This window comes from Symphalangus syndactylus, chromosome 1 (genome assembly GCF_028878055.3).
Source record: "Symphalangus syndactylus isolate Jambi chromosome 1, NHGRI_mSymSyn1-v2.1_pri, whole genome shotgun sequence".
Lineage (NCBI taxonomy): Eukaryota > Metazoa > Chordata > Mammalia > Primates > Hylobatidae > Symphalangus > Symphalangus syndactylus.
In genome coordinates, this window is record NC_072423.2 from 39,298,707 (window position 1) to 39,320,461 (window position 21,755).

At 38.8% G+C, this 21,755-nt stretch overlaps 1 protein-coding gene across 3 annotated transcripts in view; it reads left to right on the plus strand.

Moving 5' to 3' along the window:
* Positions 1-21,438, plus strand: part of SKOR2 (SKI family transcriptional corepressor 2) — a 45,663-nt gene extending 24,225 nt beyond the window's left edge. The window contains exons 7-9 of one of the 3 annotated variants that reach the window (XM_063639570.1): positions 7,533-7,600; positions 15,464-15,529; positions 20,716-21,438. In XM_063639570.1, the coding sequence (XP_063495640.1) occupies positions 7,533-7,600; positions 15,464-15,526 (131 nt within the window). In that variant the 3' untranslated portion in view covers positions 15,527-15,529; positions 20,716-21,438. Of the gene's footprint in view, positions 1-7,532; positions 7,601-15,463; positions 15,530-17,542; positions 17,611-20,715 lie in introns of those variants that run through there. The other 2 variants (XM_055232889.2, XM_063639567.1) reach the window with 2 other exon arrangements.
* Positions 21,439-21,755: the final 317 nt, after the last annotated feature.

Sequence of the window (21,755 nt, forward strand, 5' to 3'; positions counted from 1 at the left end):
CCAGAAATATAAAAAATTAGCTGGTGTGGTGGTATGAATCCCAGCTACTCAGGAGGCTGAAGCAGGAGAATCACTTGAACCTGGGAGGCAGAGGTTGCAGTGAGCAGAGATCGTGCCACCGCACTCCAGCCTGGACAACACAGGGAGACTCTGTCTCCAAAAAAAAAAAAAAAAAAAACAATTGGCTTCTTGTCATGGTTCTGAGGGCTAATGAGGACCACAGGAATGGTCCTAAGTATGGAGAGGGTACAAATAAAGATAACAGAGAGGAGGGGCAGGTGGAGGAGGAGGAGGAGGAGGAGGAACGGTAGAGGGAAAAAGGAGAAGGAGGAGGAAGAGGCAGAAAAGGAGGAAGAAGGAGGAAGATGGAGGAGAAGGAAGAAACAAGTCTCCACATTTGGGGAGCAGCAGTTGGGAGGAGGAAGAGAAACAAGCAACTCTCTGCACTTGCTGGAACAGAGGCTTCCAGAGCTGCTCTCCACTGATACTTATGCATAGCCCTGATGGGGAAATCTGGGGAGGAGAAAGCAGGGCAAGGCAGGCATTTGCCATTACAGCAGAGGCAGAGAAGCATGGCAGGTCATAGAGAGGGTTCCAGGTGTGGATGCTGACTGCTCTACTCACTGACTGAGTAACCTTAGGCAAGTTCCCTGATCTCTTTTCAACACTATAACAATACTACTACCTACCTCCTGATGTTGTGGAGAGGATTAAATGAGTGAAAGGCATGAAGTGCTTAGCATAGTGACAAATGCATAGTAATTACTATTAAATGTGAGTTGTTGCTACTATATACTGTTTTAAAGTTTGATGCTGACATTCTTGTAGTGACTGTATAGTAAACCAGCTAATGTAAGAAACCAGAACTTGTAAAGGTTTATGGGAGCTGTCATTATAGAGGGTGGAACAGGCAGTGAAACTTGCTTTAATACCAAACAATAAGTTTAATCAACAAACCGGGTAGGACACAACAGAGAGGTAGGGAGGGTATACTAAGGAAAAAGGAGAAGCTGGAATTGAGTGGGAGTAGGTGTTTGGGGAAATGGATTAGGAGGGGCTCCACCATTATCAAGGTTACTTTTAGATGACAATAGGATGGCTGATCAAACATGTTTTGCAATGAAAATCATGTTCAATTGGACAGGTAAATTATTAAAGGTGACTCCTAATGCCACCATTCCAAACTCCCTCACTTACGACTGGTCTGATCATTTTTGCAGCTGTAAATCCAGAAGTTATATTTGCCACTGCATTATGTACACCTTCCCCAGCAATTGTATCTCTTCTTCCTCTCTTTTCCTCCAACACCCTATGCCTTCCTTTATTCCAACATTCATCGTTTTGCTGTAGTTTTTATTCATTTTTATTTCTTCCCACTAGCCTTCTTAAAACCTCAGAGCCTAGCCCCGAACCTGGGACCTGCTAAAGGTGGCAATGAATGGAGAAGGCCCTCACCAGCAGGGTGCCCTGCATCCTCACCTCCCTTCTCCACTCCAGCCCTTTCTGTCTGCTGCTCTTAGCCCTGTCTTCCTAAAACTCTAGATTTGGCACAAAATCTTCACCTCAAGAAGCTAGAATGATTTGCACTGTTTATCATGGTATATCTAAGTTAACTCTTGTCTAATTCTCAAAACCTGTCATAATTGTGTGCCCCTCCCCCAACCTCTCCACCCTTATTTCTGCTTCTCCCCCGGCTCAGCTCCAGTTACCTGGCAGACCACTCTCACCCCTCTCCCTCCACCTCTACACACCTTTGTCCCTCTAGTCCAGAGTGCCTCCCCTCATCCAAGTCCTCCTTCTTATCTGGAGCACAGCTAAAGTTTTGCCACATCCAAGAAGCCTTTCCACTCTTGCAGCAGGCACCATTCTCTGAAGTCCTGTTGTGTTCATTTCTAGTACCATGAGTTTTCTGTGCTGACTCCTCCTCTGTTTCACTCGTGTTACTCTCCACTCCCCCAACCCGAATTGTAAATAGATTCAGGGAAGGGCTACTCAGAATGTTCTTCTGTTGCCACCTGCAGCACCTGGCATATTGTGGGTACATAGCATACTCTCAATAAATGATTGATAGAAACATTGGGGTCATACCCGAAGAGATTAAAACTGACAATGGAGGATGAAATTGGATCACTGAAGACTTGTATAAAGGAGAGTATCCAGGGCTCATGAGTTGAATCCTTAGATTTGCAGATCTAGTGACAAATTCATGGTACTTACAAGAACTGAGTGGAAAGGCCAGTTGGTTATTACAGGAAAGCACTAATGAATGGAGCTTTAAGAAAAATGTTAGATTTCATCGAAAATGTCATCATTTTAGATTCTTATAAAAAATTGCTCTTCCAAATTACTGTTAAGAGTCCTTGTTATTAAAAACAAACTACATCTCATCTCCCTGAATATGGTTGTCTGCATCTTTCACCTGTGGCCATTATTGAATTCATTTTATGTTCAGTGGTTCCCTTCCTTCCTTCCTTCTTCTTTCTTTTTGTAGCATACTCTGGAAGATGAAGTGCGGGGTCGGGGCAGCGGGGCAGATTCCAAAATACTGTACAGATTAAAAGCCTTGGTCCTTTCCGTAGGAGATGGCTATGAAAAAATTTTTTTTTAAGTTTTGGCTGGGCACAGTGGCTCAGGTCTGTAATCTCAGCACTTTGGGAAGTCGAGGCAGGAGGATTGCTTGAGCCCAGGAGTTCAAGATCAGCCTGGGCAACATACTGGGACCCTGTCTCTACACAAACACATACACACAAATTAGCCAAGCATGGTGGCATGCACAGGTAGTCCCAGCTACTAAGGACGCAGAGGTGGGAGGATCACTTGAACCCAGGAGGTCAAGGCTGCAGTGAGCTCTGGTCACACCATTGCACTCAAGCCTGGGTGACAGAGCAAGACCCTGTCTCAAAAAAAAAAAAAAAAAAAAGGTTCAATGGTTCTTTAAAAATAGAGAAAACAAAATGAAGCCATTGTAAACAAATTGAACCCCAAAGCCCACTGCTTGGATAGAACATTCCAGGTGAACCAGATGTGAACCAGATGTACCCTATGGGTTTGTCTTCTTACTTATGGTTCTAGGAATGTAGGCTAGATACTTTTTATTGCTGTTTGGAAAACCCTTTGGCTTTTCCAGCTGTCTGAGTTTGCAGTGTGCAGCCTTGCTGTTGTGTTGGCTGACATGCTGCACTTCAGTGCTTTTCTTTGCTATTTCCTTTCATATTATCATTTTCCAAAAATAGTTGGGTTATAAGTGATTCTCATTAGAGAAGTTGGCTTAATGATTTTTTCCATCTCCAATTAAACTGTGTCTTCATCAACCTTTAGAACATAGAAAAAATATGGTCGGGCATGGTGGCTCATCCTGTAATCCCAGTACTATGGGAGGCCAAGGCAGGTGGATCACTTGAGGTCAGGAGTTTGAAAGCAGCCTGGCCAAAATGGTGAAACCCTGTCTCTACTAAAAATACAAAAAAATTAGCCAGGCACGGTGGCGCATGCCTGTAACCCCAGCTACTCGGGAGGCTGAGGCAGGAGAATTGCTTGAACCCGGGAGGCAGAGGTTGCGGCGAGCTGAGATCATGCCACGGCACTCCAGCCTGGGCAACAGAGTGAGACTCTGCCTCAAATTTCAAAAAAAAAAAAAAAAGAACATAGAAAAAATGTTAGATTTTTGTATGTTTGCCAATTAACAATCTTTATATCTCAAAAGCTATACACATCCTTGTTGTGGAAAATTTTAAGTATGCAGAAATAAAAAGGAAAGGAAACAAAAATCACCCATAATCTTGCCACCTAGAGATAACCAATGTTAACATTTTGGAGTTTCAGCCTTTTTAAATGCCTATTAAATGCTTTTATAAAACAAAATGAAATGTAATACACAACATTTTTTACTTCCTTTTTGTTTTAGCTAAAATGTGTCTCTTTCTGTTACTACACAGCAGTGTATAAATATACTGTTATGTTGGCCATTAAGGTTTGTCCAAGTTTTAGATGATGGACACCCTTGTAACTAAGTCTTTGCATGTATCCACTATTATTTCCTTAGGTTAAACTCCTAAAAGTGTTGCTGTGTTAAAGGGTATGAACTTTTTAAAGGTCTTAACATATAATTTCAAGTCGCTTTTCAGAAAGTTTAAACTAATTTCTGCTCCCTTCTTTGGAACAGCATGTATCATCTTTTCATTTAATCTTTGCTAACTTAAGAGGAAATTTTGGTATTTCATATTATTTCCTTTTCTTTCATTGCTGGTGTTGGTGAACATTTTTCATGTGTCTAGCATCCTTTCATATGTTTTGTGAATGCCCATTTATATTCTCTCCCCATATTTCTGTTGATGTGTTCATTTTCTTATTGATTTGTATAAACCCTCTTATACTAAAATGTTAATTCTTTGACATGTTGCAAGTATTTTTTGGTTTGTATCAATTACCTTTAAATGTTGACTATGGTGTTTTATGTTTGGTTAGTTTAATCTGTTTGTAATTTATTGGCATACCAAAGTTTTAAATTTCTGTCTAATCAAATCAACCAATCTTTTCCTTTTCAGTGTTTGCCTTTTATGCTCTTCCCCACTCCAATCTTAAAAAAAAATTCGCCATTATTTCGAATACTTTAATGGCTTCTTTTTTTTTCATTTTAACTTAAGGAATTATATTAAGTGTACTATCATAAAAAAATGAGCATGAGTTAAGTTAGGATTAGTTTTCATTATTCCACTCTGAATTGCCCTTAGCTGTTCCCTCCTCTAAAATTAGAATCTTCTGTGATCCCAGGGAAGTGCTCCAGCCTGGTCGGCTTCAGGCAGCCCCCCCTTCCTAATTCATCTTAGTTCACTACCCTGGTCAAAGGCATCTTGGACCCCTAGAAGCTCAGAGGAAAGTTTTCTCCTTCACAGAGGGAGACCTGCTTGCCATGTGCTCCAGTGTCTGGAACCACACTGATCTTCCTGGAGGCCTGCAGGCCACAGTGCAGGACCAAGTGTTGGAACCAGGGCAGTTTGTGGAGGGCTGGTTTCCCTGTTGCCCTGTACCCTTAGACCCACCTCTAGAGCATCCTGACCTGGTGAGGTGGATGCCAGCTCCTCACATGGTACCTTACGCCTAATTGTTATTGGTGTAAATCAAAATCTTTCCCTCACTTCCCCTGCACAGGAAAGACAAGTGGATGCATGGAGCCCAATCAGATCAATTTATTTTGTCACCAAAAAATTTTTCTTTTTTTTTTTGAAACAGAGTCTCACTTTGTCACTCAGACTGGAGTGCAGTGGTGCAATCTCAGCTCACTGCAGCCTTGACTTCCCAGGCTCAGGTGATTCTCCTACCTCAGCCTCCTGCGTAGCTGGGACTACAGGTGTGCACCTCCATGCTCAGCTAATTTTTTGTATTTTTAGTAGAGACAGGGTTTTTCCATGTTGCCCAGGCTGGTCTCAAACTCCTGGGCTCAAGCAATTCTCCTGCCTCGGCCTCCCAAAGGGCTGGGATTATCGGCTTGAGCCACCACACTCGGCCTGTCATCAAAGCTTAAAATGCTAGAGCAAGAAAAGACCTGAAAGAGCACATTATTTCACACCTTTGTTTCTTTACATAAAGGTCTGAGGCTCTACAGTGGGGTAGTTACTATAGATGGCAGAATCTCAACCTGCTGGTGGATAATTCTGTGTGTTTTTACTCCTCATTTATTAGCTAGCCCCTGCTGTGTGCCGGGCACTGTGGTAGGCCTTGAAAATTTTAAAAGTGTCTAAACGTATCTTCCTGCCCTCTAAGAATTCAACTGTTTAGCAGGGAGACAGATGTATAACAACTAATCATAGCATGTATTATGGATGCATTAATACAGGTATGGACAGGGTGCTGGAGAAGTACAAAAAAATGGGTAAATAATTCTGGCAGGAGGGGCTGCAGAATTGGAGAAGACTTCCTGGAGGAGGTAACATCTGGACTGGACTTTAAAGAAAAGGTAGTTGTTTGCTGCAAGGGCAAGACCACAGCAGGGGCAAAAGCACAGAGGCTGGAAGTATAATGCATAGTTGAGGACTGGAGAGTGGTTTGGTGGCTAGTGTGGTGCAGGGGATTTCCTCCGTGCCCTCGGCTGCAGCTAGCTGAGCCATATACAGTTCCCCTCTCCTCCTTCCATGTCTTTATGTAGAATGCTGTTCTCCATGTGTCTGCTCAAGCAGCTCTTCCCTCTAATGCTCCCAGAATGAATGACAGCTCTTCTCTCAATCTTTGCATGGCACCGCATACTTCCCTCTATTACAGTGACTTTGACATCAAAATCAGAGGTGACAGTAGTGATTGGGTCTTTTTAAAAAAATTAATTAGAGCACATGTTTGGGGTTGGATAAGAAATTCAAATCATATGAAAAGGTAGAAGTTGAAAAAAATAAAAAGAACAAAGCCTTTTCATCTCTAAGTACCCAGGGTCTCATGAGTGGTAAAGGATTTACTATCTTGAAAGTGTTGGAAAGCCATTGGAGATTTTTAAGCAGGGAATTAAAGGTATTTGGAGAGGAAGGGACTGGAGGCAGGTGGTCAGTTGGAAAATGATTCAGGGATGAGGTGCCTGCATGTGGGAGGTAACAATGGCAAAGAGGGGAGAAGATGAAGGTAGAACACATATAACTCACACACTAGTTGGCTGTGGAGATGAAAGGAAAAGGAGAAGAAAAGATAATGAAAAGATAATGATGAAGTTTCTGGTTTCCTCAAGCTGGTTTCCTCAATATGAAATCGTGCTAATTTCTCCTTCAGTGCAGAAAAAGGCAAAGTTAGCCAAGTCCACACTTTTAAAAGGATCACATGGAGAAGATGTAACACTAAACTGTGCATTTGGAAGTCGTTTTTTCCCTAATGCAATAAATATGGTCAATATGTAGAATAGCAAAAATATTTTGCATGACAATATCTCTTAAAGTTCTCTTCTTCTCAGATTAAGGTAAGGTCTGTAGAAAGGCACCAGGACAAAGGAGGAACATAAAATAAAGCTGATCCCAGGGTGAGAGAGTTTGCTGCACAGGAGAGTCAGGCTGAAGTATTCTCTCTTAGGAGTGAGATGAGCTGCAGTGAAGCCAGGCAGGCATTTTTCAGAGACCCACATCTTATTTACCTGGAAGGTATTATGTGCAGGAGGGGCAGCATTTCCCATGCTCAGCTCTATCTGAGGCCTGCCCCACTCACTCGTTCTGGACTTCTGAAGACAGTGGAAGCTCCCAATACCTGTGATTTGCACAAGTGTGCAAAGGTTAAAGAACATGATTGTGTGGGATATTTCTGTGTAATCATATGCAAGAGATTATGCTAGATGGAATATGAGATACTGTAAAATATAAGACATACTCTCAGAATTTACTCTCTAGTCTGATTAAATTATAGACAGTTGAAAACATTCTTCAAACAAGCATATAATTTGCCTATGAAAAAAAGACTTAAAAGTAGGGGGGCTGTCCGTGGGACTGTCAATAATGTTTTTACTAGCTAAACTAACAGTAGATTTTACACTTTAGTTAATCTTTCTCTATCTCTCTCTCTCCTACCAGATAATTTTCAGGATCAGATGAAAAGGGAACTAGCCTACCGAGAAGAAATGGTGCAACAGTTACAAATTGTAAGATGCATTTCTACTTAAAAATAAATGCAACTTAATTGGTTTGTTTTCAGACTACCCAATATGTATGAAACTGTTCACGTTTTTGCATGAAATCCTTTGGTCCACTTACCTCTCAGCTGGCTTAGATGCTAATTACCAAGAGATTTACTTAGACACAGGATAAACAGATGTGGCAGTATGTTTCCTCTAAATGTAACTACCTACCATGTGTTAATAGACAGATGTGTAAATTATCTCTGTGGGTAAACCAAAGGTACCTGCATTTTCTTCCATTATGCAAACTTCCCGAACACAATGCTGGGCCATACTAGGAGCTCAGTGAAGGGCAACTGTCTTCCATCCTCTCTTCCTTTCACTACCCACACTTGAGCCGGGCCCTCCACTACCAATAAAACATAATTAATGAGCACAATTAATCAATTAAATTCACTTGAAGGATGATGAAAAGGAACAAATGATTTCCAAATGAAATGTATTACTCTATCCTAATCATTTCTAAAAATGGACACTCACTAAGATCTATTTATATGGAAAAGAAAACAGGAAGATGTCTGATAAGTAAATGTAGTGGTTTTGTTTTGGGTTTTTGTTTGCTTTCTGAATTTCTTGCCTTTTGTCCCCATGTAGATACATCTAGTATTATTCATTAGGGCTTTTAAAGGAGTCTCCCAAGCTTCCTCATTTTTGTGAGTACAATGGAGAAAATTATTTCTGCTCAATATTTTCAAGATATATTTAATCACCTGGATAAAAACACATATTGATCCTTAGTGCTATTCTCAGCGTAATTATTATACTTTGGGTTGCTTGACATTTCTGTACTGATCCGTGCTACCTTTCAACCATTAATCATGGATCCATGCATATGTGCCTGTCTTGTCTACAGAGCCAGAAACCTAGTTCTTCTGTCGGGATTATTTAAGAAAGGTAGTTATTAATGTTTCCATTCTTCATTGGAGAAATCATGCCAGTGTTAGTGGAGATTCCTAAGAGTCATTTTTGCAGCAGTTGGTTTTCCTTGATCTCAAGTGATCGTTAACAACTCTCAGTTCTGAAAACCACTACATAAGATGCTACTTAAACAAGATTTTCTTCTCATGTTGGTTTTGTTTGCACCTGAATTCACTGGGGAGCAGAGGATTTTCATAATTGATTTAATAACAAATTCCCATTCTTAGCTTTTGATTCCTTAATAATAAGAGCTATGATTACTGCTGTGAATATATTTATTGTATTCTCTGTTTAAAGGAAAAATTTAAATAAAATATTCGATGTAGGGGAATATAAAATTTTAACACCTTCCTTATTTTACAAAGGACATCATTTTCAGGTTTTTTTTTTTTTTTTTTGAGACAGGGTCTCACTCTGCTGCGCAGGCTGGAGCGCAGTGGTACAATCATAGCTCACTGCAGCCTCTAACTCCTGGGCTCAAGCAATCTTCCCACCTCAGCCTCCCAAGTAGCTGGAACTGCAGATGTGCACCACCACACCTGACTAATTTTTTAATTTTTTGTAGAGACAGGGTCTTTCTGTGTTGCCCAGGGTGGTCTTAAACTTCTGGCCTCCAGCAATCCTCCCACCTGGGCCTCCTGAAGTGCTGGGATTACAGGCATGAACCACTGCACCCAGCCCATTTTCATACTCTTAAAACAAAAGAAAAAAATTGCCACACGTGCAACAAAAAAATTGTGATTTCAGGGGGTGGTGGTGAGTATAGCAAAATGGGCATTGGGAAAGGAAACAGTATTTCTTTTAGTGCCCTTATTTAAGGCCAGTTATGTAACCTTAATGTCTTAATTTTCTTTGGCATTTGGTTTCTTTAGTAAAAGAGGAAATTATATTGTCTCCATGTAATAAGCAGATAGGATTGATAGAAGAAAAAAAATCTCATGTCTTTTGAGATATTTGGTACATGGAAGATTAAAACTGGTATTACTAAATCATTTTATTATGCTGTCTTATAAAATATTTTATCACATGTATTCATCTATCTAGACAAATGTTGTTAATTCACATTCCTATAGATAGTAAACTATTCCTGGTAGCAAATTAAATAATTTGGGAAAAGCTTGAATTTCCCACCCCCACCCTCCTGCCCTTGTAGGTATCATATAATTCCTGAAACACATAAAGCTACTTCCAGGGTAACAACATGGAAATTGGTGAAATCGACATGATTTGTCCCTCCTGCTTCTTCCCCTTTTTGTGTGTCCCCTACCATTAGATGCCCAGGGTTTTCATGCTGACTCCAGTACCTATTACAGTGTGCAGCATCAAACAGCTCTTCATAAAGATTTGTTGAATGAATCACCACCCATGATGATCCTGACCCAGCTCTGATACTCTCATATAGCAGTCCTCTTCATTCTTTTCCAAATTTCCCTGGCTTGGTCCTGGTTTCCTCAAATGTTATTTTACACTAGGCGAATACTACTACCACAACTCCTAAAGGAAGGAATGCTAGCAAATTTTAGGGAACTTCTGTATTACTGCTCTGTCTGCACCTAACAGAGATAAGCTTTAACATCTGTAACTTGGGATTGAGACCCATCCCATATAGTTCATTAAGTGTCAGTTCCTCAACCAAAATGAATGGCTATAAGGTTTAACCTAGGGCCTTGGTAGGATATTATAAGATGCAAGTGAGTAATAAACATGAAATGTACATACAAGCCATAAAATGCTATGCCAATGTGAGTAATCAATTTAATGGTGTGGCCCTTCTCAAAGTAGTACCTACAATAGTGGAACTATTACAGGCGTGAGCCACCGTGCCCATCAGGCTAGATATATTTTTGTGCAGGAAGGACCTATGTTTACATAGTACTATCTGCTTTAGAATTGAGGCACAGATTCAGTGTTACTTGAACAGAAATGTATCTAATTCCTTATTCAGCCTGATGTATTTGTCAAAGTACCTGGGGGAAAATGTCTTTAGAAAATTCTATCTGAAGATTATCAAGAAGTTGCAAAGTATCACAATTACTGGCTTTCTGAATATTTTAGTTGGATGATCTTATTCATCAGTCAATATGGTTGCATGCTTTGCTTCCTGAAAACAGAATAGTTCACTCAAAATTATTTTATATTTAAAGTTTACAGAGCATATATTACAAAACAGGCTGTTTTTTTTCTTGAGATGACATAAAAGCCCACTCTATCTTGCAGTCATGGAGAATTCAAATATATTAAAACAATCATATTTTGTAATGATTCCCAAAGACCCACAATGCATTTATCCTATGTTGTTAAAAAGTGTTTCTATTAAAAAAACTTATATTGAAAGCATCTTGGGTATCATTGCCATAGAAAGAAAACTTATGAATTTCTTCGGCTCCTGCGTTTTTAGATTCTCTGTTGACTGTCATTTCTGCACCATTGCTTCTTTTTCCCGTGTTAAATGTAAAGTTGTGATGACTACAGAGTCAAATGATTGACTCTCTTTGTGTCTTTATAAATGAATGTGTACTTATCTCAATGTGAGATTTAAAACATGTGAGGAATTAGTTAACACTTATACATGGCTATAAGCTACCTTTTTAAAAAATAGCTCAAAATTTGGGTTTTTTAGTATTTAACATGGTTTGTGTTAAAGTCCCCCACCCCTGCCCTGGGTTTTCAAGTGCTTATGGCATTTGTATTACTAAGCCACGTTTAGTTATGCAAAACAAAGAAATATTTTCCTACCCCTATGAACCAAAACAAAAGTTTTTTAATTTAGCATGTTTATGAAAATGTAAATGTTTAGTGTAATAAAGGGTAAAGGATTTCTCATTCACAAATGAATTGTGATTCTAGGAGAAGTTTATTCAATTTTAAAAGCAAAACTCATCAGTCCTTAGGATGAAGAAGCTGACTGAAGATTTTTATTCAGTGAAAAAAAAGCTTTTTGATTAAAGTTTTTCCAAGGACTGGAATATAAAAACTTACAACATGGGCTGAGACTGTGATGATGCCTTGATAACCTTTTTTTATTACGAATTTGGCAATAATTTTATAAGCAAGTGCATCTATGTATAAGCTACTACTGTAGATTTGTTGAAGACATGCTTTTTTATTTTTTAGTCATAGTTCTTGGAGGACATTGTGATGCTGCAACACAGAGCACATGATAAATGGCTAGACCCAGATTCACATCCTTTGAACTTGTCAGATCGCTACCACAAGGCGTGTTGACTGGGAAAATGTGCTAGTCTTTAAGTGCCCTCTGCTGTTTTTCCAGAATGCTGCAGTCACACGCAGCTAGGGGGAATTAGTCTCAAAGTTCTTCATTAAAAGCCTCAATTAAAATAATGTTCAATCAATAGATTAAGGACTAATGTCTTGTTCACGATGGACTTGTAAAACAGCAGTTTATAACTTCCTGATGATGGGAGTGCAGTGCGTCGTCACAGGGAAAGGAGTGAGAGGTCGTTATCTTTGCTGGAGGAGTGCTTGTTCTTTGGCAAGGACACAGCTCTTCAGTAAGATGGTCTTTTCTTGGAGGTTCTCCAATATTCATTAGGATGGGAACTTGCCCAGATTTCTACTGTATAACCTACAGAGTTTGTAAAAATATGTCTTATATCTTTATTTTTTTAAAAAGGTAGATAGAACCATTACTATTTTGCATTATATTTTTAGAAGAAGATCCCTGGGCCACTAGAAGATTTTGGTTCTGTATCTAAAGATGTATCAAAAGGAGATCCATGCAAGTCAGAAGACTTAATGCAAGCCTGAACTTCCGTGGAAGCTGCCTTAAAATTCTCTAGCAGTAGACAGACTTTGGCTACTGTGTGTCCATTTCCAATTATTAATCTACTGTTGTGCAACTTGACAGTGCAATCAGTTGTTCCTTAGTTATGTAGCCTTTTTCTTCTCATTTTTCTCTTTTTGAGATGTTGACTGACCTGAATGTGTGAGCTCAGGTTAACTCTCTTGGCACAAACTAGGAAGTCACTTTTTTTTTTTTTGACTCCAGTACTTTTGATCTACTATAACCAAGTAGGTAATTTAGAAGCTACATAATACTTTGAATTTTTTTCTCCATGCCAATCTCGGTAATTTCTAAGCTGGTCAAGATGAAAAGAAAGCTTTTGTAAGTCCTATTGTAGGAGATTTGCATGGAATAACTAACTAGTTTAAATTGAGCCTCTAAAATCCTGAGCTTCTGAGTTGGGGAGAATTTGCTGAAGCGTCTGCAAGTCCAATGTTGCATTTTATGGAATCTGAAGCACCATCAGTTGTAAGAGGCACCACTATTTGATGAATCATAAAGTAAAAGGTTTCAACTATAATTCTAAGATACCATCAATTATAATACATCTGATTTCAGAAATGTTAAAATGTGAGGGGATAAAGTGCATCCTGGAATTAGTGAAATAATGTTGTTTCCAGGAACAACTGGCCATGCTGCTATAATCTTTATTTACCATTCATGATTTAGGACTTAGAATGGAAAAATACATGATTCTCAGCTCACTACTTTTTGCTTTTTATCTTTGTTGTTTTTTGGCTTTTATTTCATTTTGTTTTAATGAAATAAATGAAAAAAATGACATTCTAGTGGGGATAATTCTTCACCCCAGTTTAAATTCCAATCTGGACCCTTGGGACTCAAATATGCTTATTTGGAAATGTCCTTTTTTTCTTGAGTCCTTTTTTTTCTTTTCTTTTCCTTCTCAACTTCCTACCTTAATGAAATGCTGTGTTCTTGCTTCTGAAAAAAAGAAAGAGGAAGCAGTTTTGACTTAGCTCTGAAAGTAGAATCCTTCAGGTGGGTTTCTTTGGATTAGCGTGAGTAGTTTACTCCTTTAAGGAGATGGCCCATGGTGATTTAACTTATCTCTCCTGGTGGCTGGCATAGAACAGACACTTGCTAAATCTTTGTGTTGTCTAATATTGATGTTGAGGACTCTTTTTAAATGTGAGAGTGGCACAAACACATTTTATTGGGAACTCCTTGTGCCCAAAAGTTTACATTGTTTGTTATCCTAAATAATAGAATTCCATTCCAGGCTCTGTCATGTCATGCATCTAGAGAAGTGATCCATATGCTTTGGCACATTGCAGCATACACCATAATGGAAAACCAATATTCAAAGGGGTCTCTGTTAATAGCAGGTATAGCATAACGTAGAGTGAAAAGAAGAGGTAACTGGAGTAGGTCCCTGTGTAACTGTCCTTGTCATAGTTATCTAGCTGATCTCAGCCTGCATCCTAAAATACGAGATTAGGACACTGAACTTTTAATGTTACTATATGAATCATTAATTTCAATGATGCTATCTATGCCCTTTATCAGATATATGCCTATCTGACATGTTTATGTTGTGGTTATATATCAAAATAGTGAGATGATTATTTTATTATTGTCCTTTTTTTCCTGTTAAAAAGACTGTTTGATTCAGCTGACTAATTATTAGAGTAAAATGGTCCAACTCTTTTTAGCCACTAGCATCATTGTAGATTTATAACTCTTTCTCATTAATAATAAAGGTTCACATGTGTGGACTGTGGATCATGAGAGGAAAACATACAGTATACTGGTAATGGAAAAATATATATAATTTTATATATTATATATATAATATATATAATTTTATATTATATATATAATATATATAATTTTATATTATATATATAATATATATAATTTTATATTATATATATATAATTGCCTAATTGAATGAAAGTGATTTTATTTCCCTCACTGCTTTTACTTAACAGTCATATTTCACATTACATTCTAGAAGGGTGAATATTTATTCTTTACATGTAGAATAGTCTTTAGAGCCCTGAGTTTAGCCTTGTAATGATGAAGGTCGGTAACATAAGGATAGATAGAGCACCTTAACGGGGGTTAGTGGAGAGGCAAATCTAAATAATACCTTGAGTCCAATTTCAACCATTGGAATTTTGTAATGAAAAGTAGCATACCAACTGTGATCAGCTTTTATTCAAAACCCCAGTATTCGAAAGTACTTTTCAAGTTTATCCAGGTAGAATTCTCAAGGTCATATTTTCCATTCATGCAGTTATTTCTGATGCTCCTTTGTGTGTGTAAGAGAGAGAAGGGGTCTTGCTCTGTCACCCAGGCTGGAGTGCAGCGGTGCAATCATGGCTCACTGCAGCCTTGACCTCCTGGGCTCAAGTGATCTTCCCACCTCAGCCTCCCAAGTAGCAGGTGTGTGCCACCGCACTTGGCTAATTTTTTAATTTTTTGTAGAGACAGAGCCTTCCTATGTTGCCCGAGCTAGTCTTGAACTCCTGGGCTCAAGCAATCCTCCCACTTCAGCCTCCCAAAGTGCTGAGATTACAGGTATGAGCCACCGCACCCGGCCTCTGATACATCTTATCAGTTATTGGGAATCTAATCAGAGTAATAGTTTGAGTTTAGTTAGTCTTATTTGTGATTTATAAGGATAGCATATGTTATAAAGAAATTACATCTGTTATAAAGAAAGCATTCTAATAAACTGAACAATTACATTAAACTAGTTTGTAAGCACGTTCTTGTTTTATGACCTTGAACATACATTAGAACATCATAACTCAGTTTTTGTACCTAAATAAATATGATACCATATTATGAAATGCAAATTTTCAAAAACTTTAAAAAGTGAAACATCGCATGTTAACCTCAAGGACTAGCTGTAGCAGCAATCTAGTGTGATCACCTGTTCTGTCCTCACTGTACTTGTTAACAGGCCTTAAGGATGCTATGCCCCAGAAACCTCATACTGCTGAGCAGATGGAGACCTCTTTTTTTAGGGAGGATCTATTGGCATTCAAATTGTTAGGCATGATGAAGGGTCTCCATTACACATCTCTCTCCAAATCTAGCTTACCTGGATGGTGTTGCTTGTTTTTATCTTACAGATCCCCTATGCAGCAAGCTTGATCAGGAAAGAAAAGCTTGGCGCCCATCTCAGCAAAAGCTAAAAGGTAAGATCGCCAGAGGAAAGAGGTTTTCTTAACTCTCTGTATTGTTGTGTGCTTGAATGTATTCTTTACTGATGTGTTTGAAATAGCCCAAGGGATTGGTAAAGTTGCATCCTGTGTTTGAGTCAATATACCAATAAACTTCATTATGTCCGGGGATGGGACTTCCTAAATGAATGGCCAAGTACTTCTTATAAATTCCATGGAAAATTCCTATAACTAAAAATTCTCTATTCAGTCTACAAAAGTGATCTTCTTTCTGTTTTAAGGTTTTCTGCTGTTTATGGTTCTGACACCCCAATTACTGCCCCAAGGAAACCAAAGTGTCAGCAGTCATCCTCAGGGTGTCTCATCTCTGTCTCTCCTTCGCTTCCAAAAAGCCTGCCTGAAATCTGACTTTCAGAGAGTTACTGCAGGTGGTAATATGAACAACTGAGGACAATACAGACCTTTCAGACTTTCTGCTCTAGGAATAGTAACTAATAGTTCCCTAAACCAATAATAGTTTCTCTACAGCTGAAGCCAGGTTCGAGGTCATATCAGTTTAAAAAAGAATTGAAAAGACAATTATTTTGGACTCTTAAGGAAAAGCAGACAGTGAAAATTCAATGGCTATATTCAGAACGTACCTAAGCATTTGAAAAGAAACTTTTTCAGCCCATTGAAGAAGACATATGTAATTATTAGAATTGTGGGAATTCAAAAACTAGGACATTGTTTCTGTAACAATATATTGGGATGACCTAACAACTAGGATTGCTAAATCAGGGAAAAAAACCACAGATGCCAAAGGTAGCATTTGTTAGTGCTCACGGCCAGCTAGGACCGCAGACATTTATCAGTTTGATCCATTCCCATCAGAATGACTCTTCCCACTCCTCCCCTCTGGAACATATTTTCAACTCAATAGAATTTGTTGGCAAAAAGAATTGTGCAGGCTCATGGTTCCTTTTGTTCCTTCACCTCTCTTCTGCCTATCACAAATTTCCTCTATCAGGTGCAAATGACAACTTTTCTTGCCATTATCTCTATTAGCGGTAGTCTTCAGTATTTGTCTTAAATAATAATAATTATGTTACATTTCATCAGGTGCTTAAAACCCTTTCCAAAACAGTCTTTCATTCATGTGCTTTCCCTTAATTTTACACATGGGGAACTGAGGTTTACAGATAAGAGATGTGACATTTTATGTTCATGTTGCAAAGCCAAGAAGAGATTCTGGGGGCCCTGACTTTGGATCTAATGCCTGCTTCTTCCTAATGCATGTACTTATTGTTCTTGGTGAGCAGATGATACTGCAGTAGAGGTGCTCAGAGAGTAAGTCATTCTGTTTCCATCTCTATGAAGTTATTCACAAATGCACCTGTGAGGTTGGCTCTGTTCTATATATTAAAGTATTTTTATTAAGTCTGAAGTTGACTTTGGGCAATTTCTTTCTCAGTATAGTAGACCAGGTTTGCACCAGCAGAGTGAAATGAAAATTTTAGAACATTTAGATTCCAGTGAATTTTAACTTAGAATATCAAGATAATTAAGGCAAGAATGGTCCAAATTAATTCTGATAAACTCCATATGTATAGTGGTTGAAAATGTCAAACTAATTTTCTTTCAAGAGAAAATACTAGGATGTTTTTAAAAATAACCTTCTTATTCAAAGTATATAAATCATAAAGTCATACAAATCATGAAATTTACAAATCAAAACTCAGTGAATTGCACTCACGCAGGGACACACACAAACACACACATACACACACACAATGAAAACAAAAACAAAAAGGAAACTCAGTAAATGTTCACAATGAGCTCACTTAGCTTTCCAGCCCCTGATAACAACCTTGTGCTCCTGCCCAGCTTCTCCCACTCCCGACCCCCAACAATGGTAAATTTTGCCTGTTTTTGAACTTTGTGTAAATAACGTTGCATAGAACATTCTCTTGTGTCTGGCTTGTTTTACTCAGCACTTGTGAGATTCATCCATTAGAATGGGGTTTTTGTTGTTTTGTTTTGAGACAGGTTCTCACTCTTCTGCCCAGACTGGAGTTGCAGTGATGCGATCACAGCTCGATACAGCCTTGACCGCCCTGGCTTAAGCATCCTCCTATCTCAGCATTATAGGCGTGCATGCCACCATGCCCAGCAAATTTTTTTTATTATGTAAAGACAAGGTATCCCTATATTTCGCAGGCTGGTCTCAAGCTCCTGGGCTCAAGCAATCCTCCTGCTTTGGTCTCCCAAAGTGCTGAGATTACAGCCATGCCCAGCCTTAGAGTGTGGTTTGATTTATACTTAAGAGCTTCAATAAACTCTCTTTCTACTCCTTACACTTCCCCAACCTATCTTACCTGTTTGTCAGACCTGAGCCCATTTTGCACCTACAAATTAAGACTCACTGCCCAGAAACTACACCTCTGATAGTGACCTAACATATGGGTAGGTGGGAAAAAGAAAAAAAAAGATTGATTTGTGTTTAGTAACTAATGCTTCCTCCATGCTGATTTTGTTTCCATCCTTGCAGACAACAGGGATTTCTCTAAGTAGACCCTGGTGCTTTCAGAAGATTAGTGGTTACTTAAATGCTTAGCTAAATCAACCAAGCAGAGAATCATGACTGTATTGTTAGAGGCAGTCTCTGATTCTCAACATGCCAAGCCTGCAAGGAGTTACCCCAAGAGAGATTACAAAATAAAAATCATTACACCAAGGGAGAGAGACACATTCTGTCTTGCAGAGTGACCACAGGTTTCCAAATTAGGGACTGATGCATTAATGTCTTATGCAAGAGTGACCCTTAAGGTAGTATGCAGTGTTCTTGCCACCCAGTGGATTCCAATATGACTATTAAGAGGAAGAAGCTTTTCAAAACCACAGGCAATCCACTTAATAAGCTGAGCGAGTACTGCCACATATCACTGATCTGCACATTTTTTTGTCCTACATTAGAACACAAGAAATTCCATGTTGAGTCAAAATAAAGATCCACCCAGGCCAAGATACTTTAAGAGCAAAATTGTTGTTCTTAACGATATCAACCTCAAAATTTAGGCATATACATTGAATACTCTTAGCTTTCCCTTGATAACGCCATAAAGATCCATTACCCGTGGATTTATCTACACCTTTCTTCAACCTAAGCATAGTCGCCACTGGGGCAATGAATTCTATTTGTTTAGCTACCAGATATTAAAGTGTAGTTTATTTCATTTACCTTCAAACTACCTCCTAAAACAAGCCCTATTAGATTAGACATTGTACCGCTCTTCGTATTTGTCTCATTATAAGCTCATGAGTACAATGGAAAGGATTTGAAAAATACTTCAAAATGTTGCAGATATTGTCCTTTCACCTGGGCCCATTTTTAACACCAGAATTATTCCCGACGGCCTTCCTTACATCTAGTTATTTCTGTGACGCACTTCCTGCACAGATAACCCAGTGTAATCTGTGTGAAATCTGTCCCCAAATAAAAATGGTATGGCGTTAACACTAATTTAATTATTACTTTACATTCATTTTCTTCCAAACACATTTAAACATTTTGCAGTTATCATTGATGTCACTGGTTGAAACACCCACACCTTTCACAGACAAGAATTAAACTGTTTTACATAAGTAGGAAGCGAATCGGGGAAATGTCTCATTCATAGTCATACAGAAACTCATTGGCCAAACTGGAAATGATAATAATGATCACTTATTGAGCACTAACTATGCCAGATACTGGCTAAATACTTACTGTGTTATCCTTACAATGCTGTAAGGCAGATCCTATTATTACCTCCATTTCGTACTTAGAAACTGAGGCTCAGGGCAGTCACATAGCTCTCAAGTGACAGATACAGGATTCAATCCAGGTCTATTTGACCCTAAAGCCTTCTCCCTGTCTTCCTTGGGTCCTTAGCTGGTGGTGAGGGAGACTGGGTGTCAGATCTGATGTCATCTCTCTGTGTTATCTTGAGTAACATCATTTAACCTCTTTGAGTCTCACTCTTATCTATAAAATGTGGATGGCCAAACCTGATCAAAATCTCTACTAGCTCTAAAATTTTGGCTGTCACTTTTGTGTGCCAATTTTCTGCTATATTCTCTCTTTTTTCCCAGAAAGGGGCCATTTTCATGAAAGCCAGCCCAAGACCACATGTAACACCCAAGGGCATGACCCACCTATTTTTGCCTTATGTCTGTATTTTCTTAATCACTAATTGCTACATTGCATCTTTCTGGAGAGTCTGGAATATTATTTTTTGTTGGTATTTTAACTATATCTACCTCTTTGGTAAACTCATTTTTGTTTCACTTCTGGAATAATTACTACGAAAGTAACAACAAGAGTCTTTAAAAAAAGGATATTGGATTTTAATGGAACATTCTGTGTCTTCCTTTTATATAGATCAAAGATAAAGAGGGGGAGTGGTACATTCATTTCTCTCATCTTTAGTCAGACATAAGAGGTTCTTTTAAGAATCTCCTTAGAGAACAATGGTGTGCCCCCACTGTTCTAAGGACTTTATGTCGATTATCTTATTTAATCTTTGGACCAACCCCCTGAGGTAAGTATTACTGCTTTCACCCCTCTACAGCTGAGGAGGCTAAAGAGACAAGAGATGAGTAAGTTGCCTGTGGTCTCACTGCTAGGAAGTGGCAGGATTCAAGCCAGGCTGGGGCTGGCTCTGCATTCCATACTTTGTCTGCTCTCTCTGGTTTGTCACCTAAAATCATGGCCTAATTCACATCTTGTATTATCAGTTATAAATATGCAGTTAATAACCAATCCAATCATTTTATTGATTTTGAATCACGAAACCTCCACGCATACTTCTGTGTTGCCCTGACACCCCACAACAAGAAAAATAAACGTAACTTGGGCCATCCAATCAAAACCAACAGAGCACCAGAGCATGAAATTCTGTCTGCCCCTTTCACGGCAGGCTGCTTTTGTCTTTGCCCTACAACAAACCCCAGCTTCTAAACCCATCTAAATGGCTTTACTGTAGAAAGCACACAGCAAACCAGCACATTCTCATTTAGTATTTCTGGTTTGGCTCAATATCATCAGAGATATATAACCTAGGGTAGCAGACAAAATGTCTTCTCCTAAGGAGGGTATACTAAATATTACTTTAAATGTTTTAAAATTATCCGATTATATTAGGCTCAGCTTGTCATTCTATGCTTTTGTCTTATCCAAGGAGCACAGAACTACTTACTCTTGTTCTCTTGTAAGATACAGCCTGCCATGGAGCACTTCTGACCCGTGTTAAAGACTGCAGATCGAAAGGGCTTGGGAATTAAATACAAAATCAGGTTCAGGAGAACCTAAGGACAAGTGACCTCAAAACAGCATGGACAACCATGTAAAATAGACTGTAGCAGCCATTCATTAGTGGGGGGAGGGGGAATCAACCAGAGCAGCCAATGCTTGTTGCATCTTTTGATGGAACCAAAGTTCGAGTCTTTGTGTTTTTAAAGGACAGCTGAACCCAGAGCATGGGAAGTGCTCTTAGCCAACTGGGATGGGAAATCAGCAGATGGTCCCAGGCAGTCTCAGTCCTGCACACACGGAGAAAGCAGCTCTACAAAACTGTCTTTTCTTTTTGAAGAAGTGATTCTTGGTGGAAGAAAACACAAGACCCATCCTAGGAGTAGGGATCGCGTTTCAATGGATGGGAAGGCACCAGCCGTACAAACCTGCTTTTCATAGCAAACCGGACAGACTTACACGTGGCCCCTTCCTCTCTGTACTTTGCCTGCTGTATGAATGAAGATTGTATTCCTCTGGAAATATTTTACAGTTTAATATTGAGTGTAATTAAGAATATAATCATGTTATCAAAAATGGTATTTAACTCTGTTGTAGTTTCTTTAACATTCATGTGGATAAAAAAGTCTATAATAAAAAAACTATGAAGTAATAGTTGTGTTCATGTAGTTAAATGCACATTTGCTTGAGGACAACTAAGAGAAATTCGTACTTTTAAAATTTTTTTGGTATAAAAATATTTGAATAAATTATTTTTGAAAACAGAATTCCTTCAAAAATGATTATTAAAGGCTAGCCCAGCCTTTGGTCATTGTCAGCATCTGGACAACTCCTCCATTGTTTTAGGGTCTTTGTATAGGTAAAGGAATGTTCTAAATTCCTGCTAGGTCTTCCAGTAGTGTTGCTGATAGAGCCCATCGTAGGCCTTCCTACTTACTGTGATGTTAAATCCAAGTCCACAAGATCATA